Here is a 23,127-nt window from a genome sequence, read left to right on the forward strand (position 1 = left end):
GGCCCAAGAACCAAGGTGGTGACCAGAAAAAGGAATCAACCAAGCCTCAAGAGAAGGGTGGGAATAAATCTTCAGACCAAACCACACCAGGGCCCCAAAAATCCTCTGAGGGGGGTGGGTCCCAGAATCCTTCCAACAATCAGAAGAAACCTTATTGTTATCCCTGTAAACAGGTGGGTCATTTAAAAACTGACAGCAGTTGCCCCAAGAATAACAATAAGGAAAACATACCCCCAAGTAACATTCCCAAACCTCCTGTTACTACTAGTAGTAATCCCCCAGGTGGTGGGAGTGCCCCCAAGAATTTGGGTGCATTTACTTTGGGAGTTCCTGGGGACTCTGGCCTAACCAGGTCCCCAAACTTAGATACTCTTGTCTGTGAGACTGGCATGGGGTTTGCCAACTTCACAACTTGTCCCAACACTTTGGGCAAGTACAGACAGGAGCCCCTCATCAATGGTATAAAAGTTGAGGCCTATAGAGATACAGGGGCTAGCATCACTATGGTGACTGAGAGTCTAGTCCCCTCAAGGCAACTTTTACCTGGTGCCACATACCAGGTGACCAATATTGATGGAGTACAGAGAGATCATCCCATGGCAGTGGTCAATCTCAGCTGGGGAGGTGTCACTGGCCACAAGAGAGTGGCAGTGTCACCAAACTTGCCTGTTGATTGCCTACTGGGGAATGATTTAGAGCTCTCAGCCTGGGCTGAAGTAGAGCAAGAAACCCATTCTAAAATGGTAAACATCCATGGTAAGGTTAGTGGGGCAGTGGTAGCCACAGCCCCAGTCCAAGATGTCCTCCCTGAACAGGTCAGGAGGGTTGTGCCAGTCACAACCCCATCTCAGACAACTTCCTTCCCAGAACAGGTTGTCAAGGCTGTAATGGTAACAGCCCACACCCAAACTGAGCCCCCTCCTGAAAAGGTTGGGAGAGTTGTGATGGCCACAGCTCAAACTCAGACAGATGACAGTGTTGTGAAGCCTGAAACTATGGATCACTCCACTCAGACAGAGAGCATTGAGGAGGAAGAGAAATCTCCCTCCCACCAGACTTTAGGAAAGGATCAGCCTCCTCAGGGAACTGATCTGACCCCTTGTGAAGAAACTGCCACAGAGGTAGTCAGGCCTAGCCTGGCAGAACCCCTGATGCCAGTGGACCCTTCCAAGGTGGGACCCAGTCTGGAGCAGGTAACCTGCCCCTCTCTACCCTGCCTCAGTCAGCCCAGGGCTGTAGAGGTCAGGGAGGCCAGTGTTGGACCCCAAGGGGCCCCCTGTCCAAAAGAATTTCCCAATCAGCAGATTAAGGGCACTGAAGCTAGTAGACCTAGCCAAGTGAAAATAAGACACACTCCTGAGGGATCCCCCTTAAAATTAATTAGGGACCTCCCACAGATGGACACTGTTGGGCACAGCCAAACTTGGGACCTGAGGGCCCCAGACCTGAACTGTCCCTCCAATAAGCCAAACGGAGGGACCCAACCTCCAGCTGTAGGTAGCCAGAGGTTGACCCTGAGAGCCCAAAACAACTCAGTCTTGGAAAGAAAGGCCTCTATGGTGGATAATGATTGGAGGAAGCTGAGCCCAAAGTTAGTGGAGCCTCACTTCAGTACTCCATTTCAGCACCAGCCTTTTTCTTTGACAAAACACACCACAGGTAGAGATTCCCTATGGTGGAGACCCTCAGACACCCTTAGGGTGAGGGATTGCTTAGTGGACCATGACATAGGGGGTAACCATGCCAGTGCTGGTACTTCCTTAAATGGCCACTTAGGCAATATAGGCTTACCTGGACAAGGATAGCCTTATCTCCTTTCGTTTGGGGGGGGGTTATGTAGGAAGGTTGATCCCTGACTATGGTTGCCCCCAACTTTTTGCCTGGTGTTTTGCTGGTTTTCTGACTTAGTTGACCTGGGACCCTGCTATTCAGGGCCCCAGGCCTACTGCTCTCTCTGTAAAATGGATTCCATGTACCTTAGGTACATATCTAAATTGGATACTGAGTCACCTTATCAGTCCCTGTACAGTGTACCTTAGGTACCCAGGGCATAGGTGTACCCAGGGCCTACCAGGGGCTGCAGCATGTATTATGCCACCCCTGGCTGGCCATCCAAATCTGACACAACTGGCTGCTTGACAGCTGGGGCAAGGTGGTGTAATCACCCTTTGCTTTAGATATAGTATACCTATATCTAACCCTAAAAATGGACACACAGATCTCCTATCAGTCACTCCTATGGCAGGCCTTAACAATCCTGAAGGCAGAGTGCTTGGAATCGTGTGAGATGGTGCTCTGGCATGAGCTGAGCCTGTCTGCGGCTTTCGGGATCCATCCCTTAGCCGTTTCCATGATATCGCATACCATATACTCTTAAGTGCATTATAATCCTCGCGGTTATGTGCCAACTCTGGTATCGCTTTATCAAAACATGTCGAGTAAGGTGTCATACGAATTGGAATACTAACCCCTCGCCAATTCTGGCGACGGGGTTAGCATTCCACCCTTCTAGAGGGACACGACATGTATGTAACCCCTAACCCCGGTTAAAGTCAGACAGAGCCTTAGCATCCACAAAATGGATGCTGCCACCGAGACACAAGTCTGCCCTCCTGCTGCTGGGAGTCCTCCCAGAGCAGGAGATAAGGACAAAGGGTTTCCTGCCAGGGGCGGTGCCAGCACCGTCCCAGACAGGGTTTTGTGTATTGTAAGTAGGCAGGGCTTTAGAGGAAGGTGACTGCACGTGGCACCCCGGTGCTCACTGTGCATAGGCTGGCTGGAACCAGTTCCAGGGTCACTCCAGACCCTGTGCTGGGGAAAAGCCCGCCAAGGAAGTGGGTGTAACCACCCCCCTCCTAGTCCCACCCATAGGGCAGGACTTAGTCGCGTGCCAGCCCCTTTTTACAGGATAAAGGTAGAGACTGGCCCCCTTCCAAATCAGATCATCTTTGAATCCTGAAACTACTTTCTGCGAAAGGAACTCAAGACTTCTTCCTAAGATTTCTCCCTTGTGACTAAGGAGTAGTCACCCTGCATCCGCAGGCACCATCTAAGAACACTGCGGTCTGCTGCGAGTCCTTCCTCCGGAATCCGACTGCCCAGCTCGACGAGAACCGGCTTCCCTGGCACCTCTGACCTCTACCCACCTCTACAGCCCAGCTGAGAACCGTGGGTGCGACGAGACCTCAAGGGACCGGCCATCTGCAAGACTGCACGACTTCTTTCCAGCAAGCCCGCCGAGTGAATTCCTGGTGAGTGCTTTGGGGTCCGAGAAGCCCCCACCCTGAGCAGCTCCAGCACCGAAGAGCAGCCCCCCAGCATCTCCACGATCTGCGTGGGGCCCTTCTGCTTTTTGCTGCTCACCGCGTTGTTTGGCTACTAGCCCGCTGGCTTGTGGCCTTCCTGACGACGCCCGACGACGTTTCTGCTGCTGGTCTGGTTGCTCCAGACTGGCCCTTGCTTCCCTCCATCGGAGAAGTACCCTGGACCCTCCTGGTCCACTCAAGACGCCATTTTAGGTCCACCGCGTGGGCCTTGCATTTGCCAAGACTTGTTGCCCAATCCTGGGTCCAGCGACGTCGACAGCAAGAACCTTCGTGGGACAGCTCGCACCTCCATCCTGGTCGCCGACAACGCCTCCTGGTCCGAGAGACTGCAGAGCCCAGCAGCGCCCACTCACCTGACTGCGGTGACTTCGCCCGGTGCCATCCTGGTGCCCACTTAATCACTGGCTAGTGATTCAAGAACTTGGTCCCCTCTGCTTTCAGGTTTTCTTCTTCCTTGATCCAGGCTTGGATCCATCGAACTTTTCTTCACTGGTCGCCTGCCAGCAACTTCTTCCCTCCAGGCTCCTGGTCCGGCAACGAGATCCCCGACGTCTTTTCAGACCTATGCAGCTGCAGCCCCTGGGCTAGGTAACTTCGGCACTTCGGTGTCCCAGCATAGCCTCACTATCCTAGGGTCAGGATCCACTGTCGTTTTCTTCCTACCAGGTCGGGTTCGCCCGTGAACACTAACTTTGCATTTACTAGCCTCCATAGACTTTGTCCCGCATCCCGCGTGAGAGTGCACACTCTGCACCCGAGTCCCCTGGGTCTCCTAGTAGTAATCTAACGATTCCCTAGTCCAGTCCTAGCGATTCCAAAGCCTATTAGAACTGTTACTTACCTGCTAGTAATTCGCATTCCACTTTTAAAGTATATGGTTTTTCGTGCCCCTCGGGCATTTGTGTATAACGTGCTAACTTAAGTATTTTCGTAAGAGTTTTGTTGTGTGCCTAGCACCCTGTCCTCATAAAGAGTACAGGGTTGTTGTGATTCTAATAAATACCCTGTTTATTTTCATAACACTTGTGTGGTGTCCTTTCACTGGGTGTTCAAGGGGTAATGTGATGGTAAAACAGCTGGCTTAACACGCCCTCTAGAGTCTTAGCCTTAGACTGCTCGTATCCATGCTACTAGGATAGCTGGTCTATAAGGTTGACTTACAACCAATCATCAATAAGGGTTGTTTGGACTGATATATAGTGATCACTAGAATAGTGAACACTGCACATCAGGCCAACTTCTCACATACTCATACTAGCATGAGAATTATTGGTCATTTTTCAAAATGATTTTTTTTTTTACACAATGTCTTTCATTGGGAAGGGAGAAATGCATGAAAACTCAATAGGTAATAACAGTTGATTTACAAATCTGATTTACCCTAAGTCTCCCGATTAAAAACGGTACCTCACTTGTGTGGGTCGGCCTTGTGCCTGCGACAGGAAACGGCGCAAAATGCAACGTGGTCACACATCAATTTTGCAGTTAAAATTTGACCCTTTTATGCCAAAGTGCCTAGCTGTAGTTTGTGCACCCTAGCTCTGCCGGCACCTAGGGAAACCTAGCAAACCTATACATTTTTGAAAACTAGACACCTAGGGGGATTTAGGATGGGGTGACTTGACTGCCTCCCACCAGGTTCTGTTACCCAGAATCCCTTGCAAAGCAAAAAAAGTGACAAAAAATGCATTTTCCTCACATTTCTGTGGTGGAAAGTTCTGGAATCTGCGTGTATCAACAAATTTCCACCCACCCCGCGTTCCCCCAGGTCTCCCGAAAAAAATGGTACCTCACTTGCGTTGGTAGGCATAGTGGCTGCAACAGGAAAAAGCCCAAATCGTACGGTGGAGACTTAAAAATTGCCTTTAGCAAAACTACCTTATTTTTTGGGGGGGGCACCTGAGTTTTTGGCCCGTGGCTCGGCGGCCATCTTTGGAAACTACCAAACCCAAACAGTTCTCAAAACTAGACACCCGGGGGAGTCCAGGGAGGTATGGCATGCGTGGGTCCCCCAACGTTTTCCTACCCAGAATTCCCTGCAAACCTTAAAATTAGGTAAAAAAAACACTTTTCCATACATTTTTGCATGGGATCTCCGTGCCGGCACAAATGTCCTACCACCCAGCGTTCCCCTTGTTCTCCCGAGTAAAATTATACCTCACATGTGTGGGTGGGCCAAAGGCCTGTGACTAGGATGACCCCAAAACAGTATAATTCTTGGTGCTTTCTTGTAAATACCGAATTCTACAATATTTGTAAAAATACATTTTTGGCCCGTTTTCCTTTGGCCCACCCACACAAGTGACCTAACATTTCTCGGGAGAAAAAGGGGAACGCTGGGTAGTAGGACATTGGTGCCGGCACGGAGAACCCACGCAAAAATGTTTGAAAAAGTGTTTTTTTAACCTAATTTTAAGGTTTGCAGGGAATTCTGGGTAGGAACATGTTGGGGGACCCACGCATGCCATACCTCTCTGAACTCCCCCAGGTGTCTAGTTTTCAGAACTGTTTGGCTTTGGTACTTTTCATAAGATGGCCGCCAAGCCTGGGGCAAAAAACACAGGTGCCCACCCCCCTCAAAATAAGGTAGATTTGCTCAGGTAATTTTTAAGTATCCACCGTACGATTTGGGCCTTTTCCAGTTGCAGCCACTATGCCTACCCACGCAAGTGAGGTACCATTTTCAACGGGAGAACAGGGGGAACGCTGGGTGGCAGGATATTTGAGGATCCATGCAGATTCCACAACTACACCACATAGAAATGTGAGAAAAAAGCTATTTGTTTTACAAAAATTGAGCTTTGCAGTGGATTCTGGGTAGGAGAATGGACCCACGCAAGCCATACCTCACTGGAGTCCCCCGGGTGTCTAGTTTCCAGAAATGTGTGGGTTAGATAGGTTTCCCTAGATGGCTGCCGAGCCCCGGGCCAAAAACTCATGGGAACCCCATTGCAAAACCAAATTGTTTTGACTGAATTAAGTTTTCAATTCGAGAGGTTCTTGGGACAATATTGCATGGAAATTGTGACAGACATTTTCAAGTTTGCAGGATATTGTGGATAAAAAAAAAACCTTAGAATTCCCAAGAAAGACATGACCATATACTCCCATGGTTTAACAATAATATCTACATTTAGTAAGTTATTTATAGCTGTAATGTACACCTTAACAGAGTTACTCAAAAGTCAAACAATCCAGCACGGCTATCTATTCCTCAAAGACCCACACATACAGGCTGGATTTGGCACGAGGGCGAGTGATGGTTCAGTACATAAAATGTTATTAACAAGATATTTCAATGAAATGAAATGCTCTGTCAATAAATAAATGCATGAAAACCGAACCAGTGACTCGCAACTCGTGACCTGTAAAGCCACGACAAGGCACCAACCATTTTACAGGACATTCACACACCTTTCATACCCGATACACACAAGACCATTGACACCATCCGGAAGGAAAAGCATCACATTACAACATTCACAAAAAGGGACAAGGTACACCCTGCTGCAGAATGAGAAAAAAGACCAATATTACTGCACAGCCATCTAATCCGCAAGCACACACACATACTGGTTGGATTTGGCACAAGGGTGAGTGATGATTCAGTACATACAATTGTATTCGCAAGTTATTTCACAAAAATGAAATGCACTGCGAATAATTGAAAGTATGAGAAACTGAACCACTGACTCACAGCTCGTGAGCTGTAAAGCCACGTCAAGGCACCAACCTCTTTACAGGCCATTCATACACCTTTCATACGAGTGACACATACAAAACATTCACACCGCCAGCCGCGGACCCATCTCATTACAACACTCACACCAGCAGACAGCGCCGTTCAAGGGCCCATCACTTTCACACGCCCACATTCCTGACACTGCAACTACACAAAATGATGGACTGCGTGGAGTGTCACTCAACTAGCAGTGTGTGTAGTGACCAACAGAAAGTAACTACTCACACACCGCCAGCCGAGCGCCAGTCCACCCACACCACCATCCAAGCACCAGGCCATGCACACCGCCAGCCAAGCACCACTCCGCGCACACCGACAGCCAAGTACCACTCCACACACACCACCAGCCAAGCACCACTCCACGCATACGGCCAGCCAAGCGCCACTCCACACACACCGCCAGCCAAATACCACTCCACGCACACCTCCAGCCAAGCACCACGCCACGCACACCGCCAGCCAAGCGTCAGTCCACACACACCGCCAGCCAAGCACCACGCCACGCACACCTCCAGCCAAGCACCACTCCACGCACACCGAAAGCCAAGCACCACTCCATGCACACCTCCAGCCAAAAGCCACTCCACGCACACCGCCAGCCAAGCACCACTCCGCCAGCCTACGCACACCGCCATCACATTTTTAATTTTTTTAACAAAACAAACAAAATAATTGCAAATAGATAGAAATCTAGTAACACAAAATCTGTAACTAAATACATTGCACAAATGCCAGCCAAATACCACTCCACGCACACCTCCAGCCAAGCACTACGCCACGCACACCGCCAGCCAAGTGTCAGTCCACACACACCGCCAGCCAAGCACCACTCCACGCACACCTCCAGCCAAGCACCACTCCACGCACACCGAAAGCCAAGCACCACTCCACGCACACCGAAAGCCAAGCACCACTCCACGCACACCGAAAGCCAAGCGCCACTCCACGCACACCGACAGCCAAAAGCCACTCCACGCACACCGACAGCCAAGCGCCACTCCACGCACACCGCCAGCCAAGCACCACTCCACCAGCCTACGCACACCGCCATCACATTTTTAATTTTTTAACAAAACAAACAAAATAATTGCAAATAGATAGAAATCTAGTAACACAAAATCTGTAACTAAATACATTGCACTAATGCCAACCTTAAAAAAGAATACAAATTATTTAAAAAACACCGACCAGGCAGTACATTTTACCACTCATGGATACTCCCAAAAATTCTTTTGTGTGTGGTAAGCTCTATAACAAGCAGGCACACACAGCCCAGGGTTAGGACACCCTGGGCAGTAAAGAAGAGTCTCCTTCCGCAAACCTCTTCGCCAACAGACTCTACATCTCCTAGTGGGAAAGTCTTTTGTAGATGTGGGAGGAATGTAATCAGGAAAGTGGCGATCTTTCAATCGAGCCACATCCTCCACCACTCCAAATCTAGGAACACTTGTTTGCTCCACAACAACAAGGCTAGATATCACAGAGTGCTGAAACTGAAGAAATGTCAACTTTGACCCAGGAGAACACTCCTTGAACACAATAAAAGCATTGAAAGTTGCTAAGTTGAAAAAATGGATGGCCAACTTCTTATACCAAACATAAGCCTTCCGAATAGCAATGTAAGGTTCCAACCTCTGATCTACTCTGTCAACACCACCCATGTGCTTATTGTAGTCCACAATGCACACAGGTTTGTGCACTTCAGCAACCTGACCCCAAACTGGCAGAGGTGAAGTACTCATCATGGATGGTACTCCGCATGTACACATCCCTCCTGTCCACAAATTTCACAGCTAGTAGTTCGCCACAACGTAAGGAACTGCACTAACCCCTCTGAAGTTTCTTGCAAACAAGCTCCTTTCGAAAACCTTTGCGGTTTGAGCGGATTGTGCCACATGCAAAAGTGTCCACTTTAAACAATTCCTTAAACAATTGCACAGCAGTGTAGAAGTTATCAAGGTACAAATGGTGGCCTCTGTTGAACAGTCTTCTAGCAAGGTCCCACACAATTTTCTCTGACACTCCAAAAGTGGACGGACAACCAGGGGGGTCAATAGTGGAATCTCTACCAGTGTACACACGAAAATTAAAAACATACCCTGTCTTACTCTCAGACAACATATACAGTTTAATTCCATAGCGTGCCCTCTTGCTAGGGATGTACTGCCTAAAAACCAAACGACCCTTGAACAAAACCAAAGACTCATCAATAGAAATTTCTTTCCCAGGAATGTAAATCTCTGAAAATCGATCAACAAAGTGATCAAGAATAGGCCGAATCTTAAAAAGACGGTCACAGTCAAGGTGACTACGTGGCAACGCAAAAGAATTATCCACAAAATGCAACATGCGTAGCAAAAGTAAATACTGATCACGAGTCATAACAGCTGGAAATATGGCTGTTGCCATCAAGGGACTGGTAGACCTATATGAAGCCAGGTTCGGCTTCTTTAACAAACCTATCAATTAAGTTAATCCCAAAAACTTCTTCAGCTCTAGAGTGGGGCCTAAGTTTGTCACTGGTGACCCTCAAAAACTGTTAAGCATACAAATTAGTCTGCTCAACAATCTCACCCAAAAACACATCATCCATAAATAACTGAAAATACTGTATAGGCAAAAAGTTTTCACAATCCACTCTACACCCTGCATCGCCGCTAAAGGCAGGCAACACCGGCTGCACCATGTTAGGATCAACCCAGAGTCCAACACTTCCAGTAGGAAGACTAGCAGCCTCAGGCTGCAATCCAGCTGCCTCTTGCACCATCGGCACAGCAGTGTCCTCCTCTAACACAGGCCCTTCATCTGCACTGAGAGTACCTTCATCATCCGATGATTCCATGTGGAGAGAAAACTCACTGCCAGAATCTTCCCCTCCCTCAGACGCACTGTCAGTGTCATAATCCGGCTCAGAGGAAGACTCTAGAAGCATACCAACCACCTGCTGAGCAGTCATTCTACGGCTAGCCATAATGATTACTAATAAAAGTAAATTGTCACACAAGTCAACAACAACAATCACTTTGTAAAATAAACAATGAACAAAATTCACCTTTATCAAAAATACCTATACACTGCAAAACAAAACCACTCACTTGCCTGAAGCAGCTAAACTCAACACCACGTACTCTGCACAGACACGGTATGGATCAACAATATCCTACTAAAAAAGAAAGAGAAAACAAAAATACACATAAGACAATGCAAAACAATGCAAAACACATCATAAAGAATTTCATGCTCAACACAGTAACTAAATGCCACTATGACACAAAAAATGCAACTAAACAAAACTGCAGAACAACCACTGTCAAAACCGCAAACAGGAAGCAAAAGCTTTACACTAGATTTAAAAAGAAGAAGAAAAAAAATGTGATTCACATATTCAAAAAAAGCACCAGTCCACCTGCCAAGCTAAGGGGTAGGTGGGCCTAACAGTATAAAATCAAAAGGGGAGCAACCCTTGCCCATGAGGCCACCCCTCACCAAAACAAAATTTTTAAAAACGCTGGTGTCCAGTGGCTTCTGCCCCCCTTGGGGACAGATGGGACTAAACACATTCTGGTACTCTACCACTCAAAGAGGCAGTAAAGGCCACAATCATCCTCCCATAAAGGGGGAACGACTCATGTCCAAGGGGCGGATCCCCAGCATAAAAATAAACCCTGGTGCCCTAGTGACCCATAAAAAACCCAGCAAAACTGCCCTTCAAGACAATACCAAAAGGGGGATGATGGAGGGAGCCCTTGAGCAAATCTAACACTCACCCCAGTCAACCGATCTTGGTTTAATCTTGGTTTAATCCATCATCATTATTTAGCTCAATTCACCAACCCAGGTTAGACATGGCCAAATGCAAATCAGACTGACCCTTTGCACTTTGATTGCCCTAAGTTGGCAGAGGCGGGTCCCTTGCTCACTTTGGCACTGGACTCAAGCTAACCTGGCTGATAACGGCTGATTAGCTAGTAACCAGTCCCATTATGGATGATTCCGGGCCAGGTAAGATATGGCTTGGCAGTTCGGGCTGGACTGCTCCCATGAAACAAAGGGTCAGAATAATTTGCATATGGCCATGTCTGAACTGGGGTGCTGGAGTGAGATACCCCAGCTAAAACCTAACATCATGGGCAAAATATATGCGCCAAAAAAGGGGAGTGACCCTTGCCCAAGGGGCCACTCCCCACTAGATTTACTCAATTGGCACAGTCTGCCACATACATTTAAAAAAATTAAAATCTGCCCCCTATAGGGGCAAATAAAGCAAAAAGGATGGCCCGCAAAAGGGTAGCGACCCTTACCTAAGGGGTCACTACCCAAAACAAAAAAACAAAATATGTAGGTGTCCTAAAATGGCCCCCAAGGGGAGTGACCATTGCCCAAGGGGCCACTCCCCAGCATATCCTAAAATTTAAAATAAATTTGCCCCCCCCCCCAGGGGGGCAGACAAAGCCTTCATAATTGCCCCCAAAAGGAGAGTGACCCTTGTCCAAGGGATCACTCCCCAAAACAAAATCAAAACATTTGGGCTTCCTAAAATGGCTCCCAAGGGGAGTGACCCTTGCCAAAGGGGCCACTCCCCAGCACATCCTAAAATAACATTAAATTTGCCTCCCAATGAGGACAAAAAAAAAAGGGATAGAGAGGTAAGAGGACTCATCGAACTATCTGCCCAAGTTAATTTTAGATTTTCATGTCAATTAGACCATTACTTTGCCAGCTGTCATTTAACTCCTTCAGCCCCTGCGGGAAGAACCCTTCACACTCTTCATGTAAAGAAAGCATCAAAATTATATTTGGGCAAAAACTAACAATGTTAGACAATTTGAACATATGTTTCTGAATTAGGGTCCTGTTAGAACAGGCCTATCCACTACGAAGCAATCCATCTGTAGGTGTATAAGTTCCTGTTCCTTACTGTGTTACCATCTTGCAAAGTGATCTATTCTTAGTAGTAACAAAACCAATTATGTTTGTTGCTTATGTCTATTGATAAGAAATCCTTGGAGTAAAAGTAAAACTTACATACCTGTACTCTCCAGGAGAATCCTCTTCAAAGTTATAAGCAAACCTTCCTACTCTCAAGTAGAATGAACAGAAAAAAGTGTTGGTATTATAATCTGTAGTCTCTTATTGTAAAACGTACCTGATGTAACTGTCAACCTTGGGGGATGATGATTGGACACTGAAGGAAGAGGATTCCTTAACCTCTTGAGCGCTCATGACGAGGTCAGCTCGTCATGAGCCACGGCGCTCCGGTGCTCATGACGAGCTGAGCTCGTCATGACCGCGCCCGTTAGATGGAACGCTCCCCTGCTGTGCTGAACGTTCCATTGGACCGGGCGCGGTCATGACGAGCTCAGCTCGTCATGAGCACCGTAGCTCATGACGAGCTGACCTCGTCATGAGCATGGGGGTGCCCCGCCCCCCCAGCACAGCAGGGGAATCCCGCCAGCGGCGAACGGGTTAAAGGTACAGTGACAGTTTTTTGCCTAGATCTGTGGAAACATGTCTGGCAACATTATGCTGCTTTTCCTTTCTTTCCTTTTTTAAAATGTTTTGTAAAAGATGCTTGTAATCACTTTTTATTACATTAGTGACGGTTTAGATATAATTGGCTTGATTTTTAATGGTGAAACAAATGAGCTTTGATCAATTTTATCCTTTATTAAGCTACTATTTTTATGAAAATCAATTATCTGCATTTGTGTGTATATGTATATGTATATGGGTCTGTATATAAATATATATATATGTGCGTGCACACGCATATTTTGAAGTGCTCCCGGATCATTAGCGCTGATGGGACAATACAGTGCTTATCATGTTGATGAGGATTAATCTGGTGGAGATCTAGGAATACAGGTAATGTTTCCTGCTTTATTCTATTCAAATGAAGAAATTATTAATTCATAAATAGCTTGACTTTTGCCCCAAAAAGTAAATTAGTTATGTTAAATGTACTTTAATTGATGATTGGGAATAAGACTGCACTAAATTGGCAAGAGCATAAGCTTTACTACATGGCAATACATTCTTTCTGCTTAGAACTTTGTAGTGTGAATACTAGAGTTTCCAATTATTTTTTTTATGTTCTTAAAACATTTATATTATATGTATATGAATTTTAATAATATGAGTTTAATCCAAGCATTATTTGATTTAAAGGAACCATCAACTTTTTACATGCTGACTGTGACAAATTTAGACACCCACTTCTGCATATACAGAAGACTCCAGAGGACTGTCCCGTCATAGCTATTGATAGCTTTAGACATATGTATGTCTTCCCAGAATTCAGTGATTTGTCGTGAGTACACTTTCCTTTCCTTTTCCTGATCATTTAAATCGCTTCTAAAAAGACTTCACAAAATTAACATTCCTTATTGAATTAATAAGAAATGTACTGATTTTAAGAATGTAGCATAATTAAAAGCTGTGTTAAAATGACTGCTGTTGGATGGGTGGGTGCATGTTAGTGAAGCAGTTTCTGCTGATATGGCATACTTGCCAATGTAAGCTAGGCTTTTCAAAAGCCCTCTCTCTCCCCGATCTTGCTTACATACTCAACTGCTGTAAGAACACGGGTTAACCCAATAAGTCGCTGGGACCTGGGTGATTTAGTAATACAAACAAAGTGGTCCCAGATACTAGGATGAATAAAACATAACTAAGAAATTTTTAGAAAATATACACAACATTGTTTTTATTCACAACATGTAACATAAAAATTATTCATAAATTGCATCCATAAATAATCACATTTAATGCCCCTAAGGAGAAGGAATAGGAAGGGTAGTGTTGGGTAGTGAGGGTACTTAGATGAATACAACAATGGTCACTATGACCTCAATGAAACAGAAATAATAATTAATTAACACACTTGAGAAATCACGGTTCCTAAATTCATTCAAACAATATCATGCCTAACAAAATCACAAATGATACATCAGAAAAAAGGCTGAAGATGCAAAGAAGTGTCGACGTTTCGACCCAAAACAGTGCAGGTGTAGAGTAAGACCTTGCTAGAGGGTCTTCATCAGGACAGGGGTACGGAAGGGGGCAATGAATCTGCATACAAAGTTAATAAGTCAATATTAGTAAAGGTCATGATGATCCATCTTACTCATAAAAATAGTTATAAATGGGCGAGAGAGAGAACATGGCATATAGAGGAATATACTCAAAGGGTAAAAAGATTTCCAACGAAACATCGTTGAACCCCAAAACAGGGTGGTAGTATGACCCAGTTTTAAATTAGATGGGCAAAGCCCACTGTCATATAGGGCTTTATCTTGCAATTGCATGGTGCATTAAGTATGGTTAACCCTAACCCAAGAAAAGATTTGTTTTGAGGTCTGTTGTTAATTAGACTCACAGTCAATAGATATCCACTGATTCATATCGTATACTATCCTAGTCTAAAGTCAGAAAACCGAGATTGCCTTATACCCCAACATTAATTATGACAAACTGATTACCTTATTGTGGGGAAATGCAATCAGGGATGAAAAGTAATCCGACACGTAAATCAGGATCCTATACAAAATGGATTGTCAAAATCATTAACAAATCAGTAAGAGAGTTCCTTTAAAAGGTATAATTAAAGTCCATTAGCGTACCTGAAAGTCTTGGTAGGATTGTAAGACCTAGGGGGTTCTTATATAATTGGTCTCTCCACTACAACACTCAATCTTGTTCTATAAAAAATACAGAGGCTTACTGATAGCAACATGAAAAAAGGCCCCATTCATGATTTTAGTGCAAATACGTAATTTTGAATGTGTCGCATACCTGACAGAGTACAGAACGCTGTGCTCTAAAGCGGGGGTCTTGATAGATAAGTAATCGCAGTTGATGGTATCCAGCTTCTGGAAATTATAGAAGCGATTGCATTGTAATACTACCACAAATAAAATCTGTTGTCTACAACATCGCATATTAGAGTAGTGGGTAGCCTACCTTGAAAAAAGTTCACCACCTATCTCACGAATACCTCGTGTATAAAATCACGGATGTCACAGCCGTTGGTAAAGGATCTGTAACAACACAGTCAGCACGTAAATATTGCCCATCCAAATCCGCCCATGGTAATGCTATTCAAAAATGAATTCCAAAAGTGCATACCTTCAAAGGATAAACGTGCGTTCTTAGACGGGTTCTGTTACTCCACAACAGTCGGCGTTCGCCGTACGAGTGGAAAGCAGAGATGTTAATTTCCTGGTTGTGGGTCCGATCACGTGACAATAAAAATAGAAAACAGACTCCCGAAATAAACTGTGAGTTGATAACACTGGGTATTTAGACTGCAATCCATAATGATCAAATGATTGAATGTTTAAAAAAAATCTCAAAAACCTCCTTGGCAGATTGTTTCTAACACAAATAGGTCATGATTACACTATTAGTGACAGAGCTCAAGGCTGGGGTTTTAACAGACTGCAAGTGGTCTAATAAATAACACTCGAGCAATATAGCGTCATAGTTCCCAAACCAATACGGAATTGTCCATTTTACAAGTCAAAATGTCCATAATAATCGTAAAATGAAAATTGCAAAATAGTACCTTATTGTGATGGTGGGTGTGTCGCAGGCCGGAAAAGCAGGCAAGGAGGCCGTATATAGTGCGCTATGCTGTTAGTTTTATTACACCAAAGACAGAAAGCAAAGTCCCAGTAGAAGCAAGAAGTTCCAGGGGAGGAGACCGTTGTTCTAGCCGGGTCTTGGGGTTGGGTCCAGATCTTCGGGAAGTCCGATGACAGCTCCGGTAGTGGGGAGGATCCACGGAGGGCAGCAAGAGAAGAAAAACAAGGGACCGTTAGTCCTATCTTGAGCCTGAAGGCACGAAGGTAACAGTCACCGTCACCCGGGCAGTGAGGGGGGAAGGAAAGAGCCAGTGAGGGAAGGAAGGGTTCGGGGTGGAGGAAAGGCAGGGCGGCAGACAGAAAAGGGTGTCGAATGGTCGGGCGTGGAAGGGCTTCTTACGCTGTGATAGTGCTATACAAATATACTACAGTGCAAGGCATGTGATGCTACAGAGAAAGGAGATATTTACAGGGGCTATACAGCGGGCTCCTAATGAGCTATGAAAAGAAGGCTCTAGGGTACTCACGCGGTCTGCCGCAACTCTCCAGTGAGTCACGGCCGCTCTTCAGCCACCTCCTGAGGGCTCCACCACTCCTCGGTCCACACCTCCTCGTCGTACGCCTCCTCTCCTTCTCCAGCTTCAGTCCGAGTGTCCTGCCACGATGCTCCGACAGCGTTCTGCTTCCTGGGCTCGGCTTTTCCCTGTTCTGGCGCTGCCCCGGGGGCGGGACTTCCGGGGCCGGTGGGATGTGTTTCCTCCGGTCTCGGGGCTCGGGTTGGTTTCTGCAAGAGAGAGAAGGGCGGGGTTCCGTGGGTTATGGCTGCTGCTCCAAGTCCCGTCTTCTGTGCGGGGAAGTGTCTGTGGGGCCGCAGTCCCGGCGGAAAGGAAGGAGGTACGTGTGTGGGAGGGCGGCTTCCATTTAGGGGGGCCCGGGGCACCGTCTCACATCCCCTTCCCCTAGCTGTCCTTCTTGTACCGGATGGAGATTGAGGGTATCGTGAAAGGAAATAGGCATTACCCTGGTATGACCCTTTTCGGTGTTTGGTCATGAAACGGAAGGGCTGCAGGGACAGAAACCAGCGGAGGACCCGGTCGTTCTGACCTTTGTTCCGGGCCATCCACTCCAAGGGGGCGTGGTCAGTGTAGATGACAAAGTCTCTGCCTTCTAGGTAGTATCACAGGCTTTCCACTGCCCACTTGATTGCCAGGTCTTCTTTTTCCACTACAGCGTAATGTCTTTCTCTGGGGAACAGCTTGCGGCTCACATAGAGTATGGGTTTTTCGTTCCCTAGGGCATCATTTTGTGATAACACTGCCCCCAGCCCTTGATCGGAAGCATCCGTTTGCAGTATAAAGGGCAGTGAATAGTCAGGGGGCACCAGGACGGGACTTGAGGTCAGGGCGTCTTTTGTCCGTGAAGGCTTTCCATGCTTCGGGAGTGGGGTTTCGTAGCATCTCATCAGATCGGTTTGTTTTCTTCAGTAGATCTGTGAGGGCTGCGGCTCTCTGGGAAAAATTAGGCACAAACCGCCGATAATAGCCTAAAAGGCCTAAAAAGGCTCGGAGGTCTTTTTTTGTCTGAGGGAAGGGATTTGATGGCCACTGTTTAACTTTCTTGGGGTCTTATCAGGCCATCCCCCAGGAGATAACCCAGGTATTTGACCGTTCTCGCTGCCAGGGTGGTTTTGGCGGGGTTGATGGCAAACCCAAAGGAGCCTAGGGAAGAGACAACACTGTAAAGATGGGTCAAGTGTTGGTCCCAGCTATCACTAAAGATGATGATGTCGTCCAGATAAGCTCCGGCGTATTTTGAGTGGGGCCGTAGGACGTGGTTCATAGCACGCTGAAAAGTGGCGGGGGCGCCATGAAGCCCAAAGGGCATGACTGTGAATTGGTACAACCCCTCAGGGGTGGAAAAGGCGGTTTTCTTTTTGTCCTGTTCCCTGAGGGGTATCTGCCAATACCATTTGCAGAGATCAAGGGTGGAGATGTATTTAGCCTTTCCTATCCTCTCTATCATCTCATCCACCCGGGGCAAGGGATAGGTGTCAAAGCTGGATACCTTATTGACCTCCCGAAAGTCAATACAGAACCGTCAGGTTTTGGCACCAAGACGATAGGGGGAGTTCCAGTCACTCACTGAGGGCTCTATAATACCCATCCTCTGCATCTCTTCTATTTCCTTCCGTATGACCGCCCGTTGTGCCTCTGGGACTCTGTAGGGCCGTAAACGGACAACTTTCCCTGGCTCTGTTTCTATGACATGTTCTGTGATAGCGGTTCGGCCCGGAGAAGAGGAAAAGACCCCTTTCACAGAACATAGGGCTTCTCGGATCTCTCGAGTTTGTGTGGGATTCAGCTCGGGGTCGAGGCAGGGGTCAAAAGGTAAAGGCCGGGGCAGGCAGGTTCCGGAGAGGACCGGACTGGGTCCTACCCATTTTTTTAGCAGGTTCACGTGGTATATCTGGGATGTACCCCGAGTGGGGTCCAGCTCCACCTCGTAGGTAACTGGGGTCACCTGCCGTTGGATGGTGTAGGGTCCTTGCCATTGACCCAGGAGCTTTTGATCTGAGGAGGGCATCATGAGGAGGACCAGATCACCAACAGCGAAGACTCGGGTTCTGGTGCCCTTGTCATATTGCCTCTTTTGGGTGTTTTGGGCGCTTACTAGGTTCTGCCTGACAATGTCCCGAATCAGGGACAGGTGGGTCTTTAGGTTTTCCAGATATTCAGGGAGCGGACGGCTGCGATCAGGCTCTGCTTCCCAGGCCTCCTGTGCCATGTCTAACAGAGTACGTGGGGGGCGCCCGTACAGTAACTCACGGGGAATAACCAGTGCTGCTCTGTGTCGTGCAGCAGATGGTGAATAGTGCCAGTGGTAGCATGTCTTCCCACCGTTTTGCTTCCAGGCCCAGAAGCTTTTTCAGAGTTTGTTTTAAAGTGGCGTTATAGCGCTCAACCAATCCGTCTGTTTGCGGATGATACGCTGATGTCCTGATCTGTTTTATCCCTAACTGGGAACAAACCTGTTTCATAAGAGCAGAAACGAAAGGGGTACCCTGATCGGTCAGAATTTCCCGGGGAAACCCCACCCGGGAAAATATAGAGATAATGGCCTTGGCTATGCCCTGGGCCGTGGGTTGACGTAGGGGTATGGCCTCCGGAAAGCGAGTGGCGTAGTCGACTATGACCAACGCATAGCGACACCCGCTTCGGGAGGGTAGGAGGGGTCCTATGATATCCATCCCTATTCGGCTGAACGGGATGTCTATCAGAGGGAGAGGTTGTAATGGCACTCGGGGGGTGGGGGGGGGTCTGTGACGGCTGTGCTTTTGACAGGCCACACATTCACGGCAGTATGTCTTAATCCTCTGATGTACGCCAGGCCAGTAGAATTTTTCCAGAACCGCCTGACTGGTCTTCTCATCCCCAAAGTGTCCCCCTAAAAGGTGGCTGTGAGCTAGGAAGAGAACCTTGTCTTGGAAAGGACCGGGGATTAACAACTGTGGGTTTTGTTGTGGCCCCCCCTTTCGATACAGCAACCCGTTCTTTTTGTAGAAGTAGGGACCTACTTGCAAGGGATCCTCGTTATCAAGGGCCCTTCCCCACGCTTCCTGAAGGAGGGTCTTGTTGTGCTGCCCTGAAATCCCTGTTGGTCTGCCAGGGGTGGTCCTCCGTGAGAGCGGGATAAGCACTGGTGTAGTCTTTCTCTTCTCTTCTCTTCTGGCTTTTGGGTTTGTGTGGTTTGGGATCCGTAGCCGGGGATGTCAGACCCTCCCTCCACCACTGAGTCAGGGAGTCGGTGGTGTCCTGGAGGAGCATAGGCAGTCCTGGATAGTCGCTCCCCAAAATGGCTTGCTCTGGTAGAGCCGGCACCAGTCCGACGGTGAGACTTGTTCCGGGGTCTTTGGGATGCTGGACATGAATCTGGGTGGTTGGATACAGTTTGGTATCCCCATGGACACACTGGATATCTACGACTCCCGTAGGGTTACCAACTGGATGGGAGAGGTCCTGAGGCCGGAGAACGCTTTGACGGCAACCGGTGTCGGCAAGAGCCATGACTCGTTGTCCATCAATTGACACAGGGCAGTGAAATGGGGGAGGTGCGGTTCCCTGAGCGGTGCACACATAGTTCCTCACGAGGCCAATCTCCATTGGCTCCTCCTTCTGAGGGCACACACGGGCGATGTGTCCGAAACCCCCACACGAATAGCACTGGGGTCCAGGGTTAGGGGGCCGGAACAGGACCGGTGAGGGCATAAGGGGGGTTGGTTCTGGTCTTCGGGGAAGTAGAGGTCGGGGTGGACGAGGGACTGTCGCGGTGTGGGGGCCTGTGAAGATGGTCCTCCTTGCCCCGCTGGAGTTCTTGAGCACGGCTAAAGGCACTAGCAATTTCGATGGCAGTGTCCAATGTGAGGCGGGAGTGTTGTCTTACCCAGCGCTGAGTAGCCGGGTACAGGGAATTCAAGAATTGTTCGAGATATATTTTCTCTAGGATATTTTCTTTTGTGGAGGCTTCTGGTCTGAGCCAACGATTTGCAAGATCCCTAATCCGAAATGAGAGGGCTCTGGGGTTCTCTTGGGGTTTTTCTTTCGCTTGTCTCAGTTGTACCCTGTAGGTCTCGTCGTCTATACCGAGACGCTCCAGGATACACCGTTTAATGTCAGCGTACGGGTTGTTGCCCTGTATGTTGGCCTGTTGATAGGCGGCCTGCAAGTCTCCGGTTAAAAGGGGACCTAAATATTGGCCCCATCGGACCACAGGCCAATTGGCTGCTTGGGCTAGTCGTTCAAAGTTGGTGAAGTAGTCCGGGTCTTCCCCCGGTACATACTTCTGGAGGACCACGGAGGGGAGAGAGGTCATAGGCCTTTGTTGTCCCATGGCGTCGGTGAGCTTTCCCAAGGTTTGTTCATGGGCTACTCCCTGACCCTTAAGAACGTCGTGGAGCTGTCCTCTGTCGTCTTCCGCGGTCTTCAGGAATTGCTCCATTAGTTTTCCGAATTGTTCTTGTGAATCCGCCATGTTTTTTTATGACGGCCTCCATGCTTCCAGCAGATCCCACTTCTGACACCAGATGTGATGGTGGGTGTGTCGCAGGCCGGAAAAGCAGGCAAGGAGGCCGTATATAGTGGGCTATGCTGTTTGCTTTCTGTCTTTGGTGTAATAAAACTAAGTCCCAGTAGAAGCAAGAAGTTCCAGGGGAGGAGACCATTGTTCTCGCCGGGTCTTGGGGTTGGGTCCAGATCTTCGGGAAGTCCGATGACAGCTCCGGTAGTGGGGAGGATCCACGGAGGGCAGCAAGAGAAGAAAAACAAGGGACCGTTAGTCCTATCTTGAGCCTGAAGGCACGAAGGTAACAGTCACCGTCACCCGGGCAGTGAGGGGGGAAGGAAAGAGCCAGTGAGGGAAGGAAGGGCTCGGGGTGGAGGAAAGGCAGGGCGGCAGACAGAAAAGGGTGTTGAATGGTCGGGCGTGGAAGGGCTTCTTACGCTGTGATAGTGCTATACAAATATACTACAGTGCAAGGGATGTGATGCTACAGAGAAAGGAGATATTTACAGGGGCTATACAGCGGGCTCCTAATGAGCTATGAAAAGAAGGCTCTAGGGTACTCACGCAGTCCGCCGCAACTCTCCAGTGAGTCACGGCCGCTCTTCAGCCACCTCCTGAGGGCTCCACCACTCCCCTCGGTCCACACCTCCTCGTCGTACGCCTCCTCTCCTTCTCCAGCTTCAGTCCGAGTGTCCTGCCACGATGCTCCGACGGCGTTCTGCTTCCTGGGCTTGGCTTTTCCCTGTTCTGGCGCTGCCCCGGGTGCGGGACTTCCGGGGTCGGTGGGATGTGTTTCCTCCGGTCTCAGGGCTCGGGTTGGTTCCTGCAAGAGAGAGAAGGGCGGGGTTCCGTGGGTTATGGCTGCTGCTCCGAGTCCCGTCTTCTGCGCGGGGAAGTGTCTGTGGGGCCGCAGTCCCGGCGGAAAGGAAGGAGGTACGTGTGTGGGAGGGCGGCTTCCATTTAGGGGGGCCCGGGGCACCGTCTCACACTTATCCAATGATTATTAACAATAAGCCATGAAAGGAACGGCGTACCTATCATACAAGATGGTAAAAGTCGTTCCATCGTCACAAAAGATCAGGGTAAATATTCGCAACCTGTAATGTCATATATAATACAACACAAATGTTTGGATAACCATAATGGGCGTACCTATCTGGCACGATGGTAAAGGCCATATGGTTACCAAGATCAAAATTGACAATTAGCTGAAAATTCCAAAGTCACAATGTACATAATCCTAGATCTTAAAACTTCACAGTCATCAAAATGTACATAGTGATAGATTTTATAAATTGGCCATTTGGGCAAAGGTGCTTTCTGTTTCGTTAAGGCCCGACTTAACCGAGTCCAACAAAAACATCCATTTAGCCTCTCGAATGTTGAGAATATTGGCCACTGATATCGGATGATATCGGCTATTCAGCCCTACCGCTACATGCCTTTAAAAGGGGTAAGAATATTAGGGATTATGTCGACTAAACTCCCCACCCTCTTATTCTCCACTTTTCGTTAGTCTAAACACACCGAGCACGCTGATAGCGAGACGCACGCTTTCTCCCGCATGAAGTAAGTGTTTAACCCGCTTGTTAAAAAATCCCCGAACTAATCGCTGGCACTTTATTCACCGGAGCACGCCGCCTCGGCAGCATGAGTTGATCCGCTCCCTAATTTTTTCCACCTAGTATCGAACCATTCCACACAACGTGCATGATACCTTTACCTTTCATGTTCACTTTACCATTGTGATTTGTAGCGCATGAAACCTCTACCTTTTACGTTCACTCCATCACCGCGATATGCAAGTTATTTTTACCGCATTCACTTCCTAGTCACTTAAACTCCACATACCCACCCACCGCTAATGTTTTTCACTGTCTCTCACCATATAACCCGCCTTCGCGATCTTAACCATAGTTAATTTCTTCTTCTTTCAGCGCTCCTTGAGAAAGGGCGTTTTTAGCCCGAAATGCATCGGAGCTACATGCTTGAAACGATATGTTGATCAAATATCCAAGGTCATTGATATGAACATTAATATCATCTACCTAAAACGAATAATTTGAATAAATAAATACTTCTAAAGCACAGTGGAATCATTGTCTTTGAGCCATCCAGGTGTGCCTCCCTGGGATGTACCCGCATGTTCCATGCGCACACAACTCTTCATTCTATTTGTGTTAGAAACAATCTGCTAAGGAGGTTTTTGAGATTTTTTTTAATCATTTGATCATTATGGATTGCAGTCTAAATACCCAGTGTTATCAACTCACAGTTTATTTCGGGAGTCTGTTTTCTATTTTTATTGTCACGTGATCGGACCCACAACCAGGAAATTAACATCTCTGCTTTCCACTCGTACGGCGAACGCCGACTGTTGTGGAGTAACAGAACCCGTGTAAGAACGCACGTTTAT

General features: G+C 47.7%; 1 protein-coding gene across 1 annotated transcript in view; it reads left to right on the top strand.

Moving 5' to 3' along the window:
- The window catches only part of ERP44 (endoplasmic reticulum protein 44), a 552,790-nt gene that overhangs the window by 403,075 nt on the left and 126,588 nt on the right, over positions 1 to 23,127 (top strand). The window contains exon 10 of the mRNA XM_078687681.1: positions 13,237 to 13,378. Within this exon, the coding sequence (XP_078543807.1) occupies positions 13,237 to 13,378 (142 nt within the window). The remainder of the gene's footprint in view (positions 1 to 13,236; positions 13,379 to 23,127) is intronic.

The sequence above is a fragment of the Lissotriton helveticus genome, chromosome 4_1, assembly GCF_964261635.1.
Source record: "Lissotriton helveticus chromosome 4_1, aLisHel1.1, whole genome shotgun sequence".
Taxonomy (NCBI): domain Eukaryota; kingdom Metazoa; phylum Chordata; class Amphibia; order Caudata; family Salamandridae; genus Lissotriton; species Lissotriton helveticus.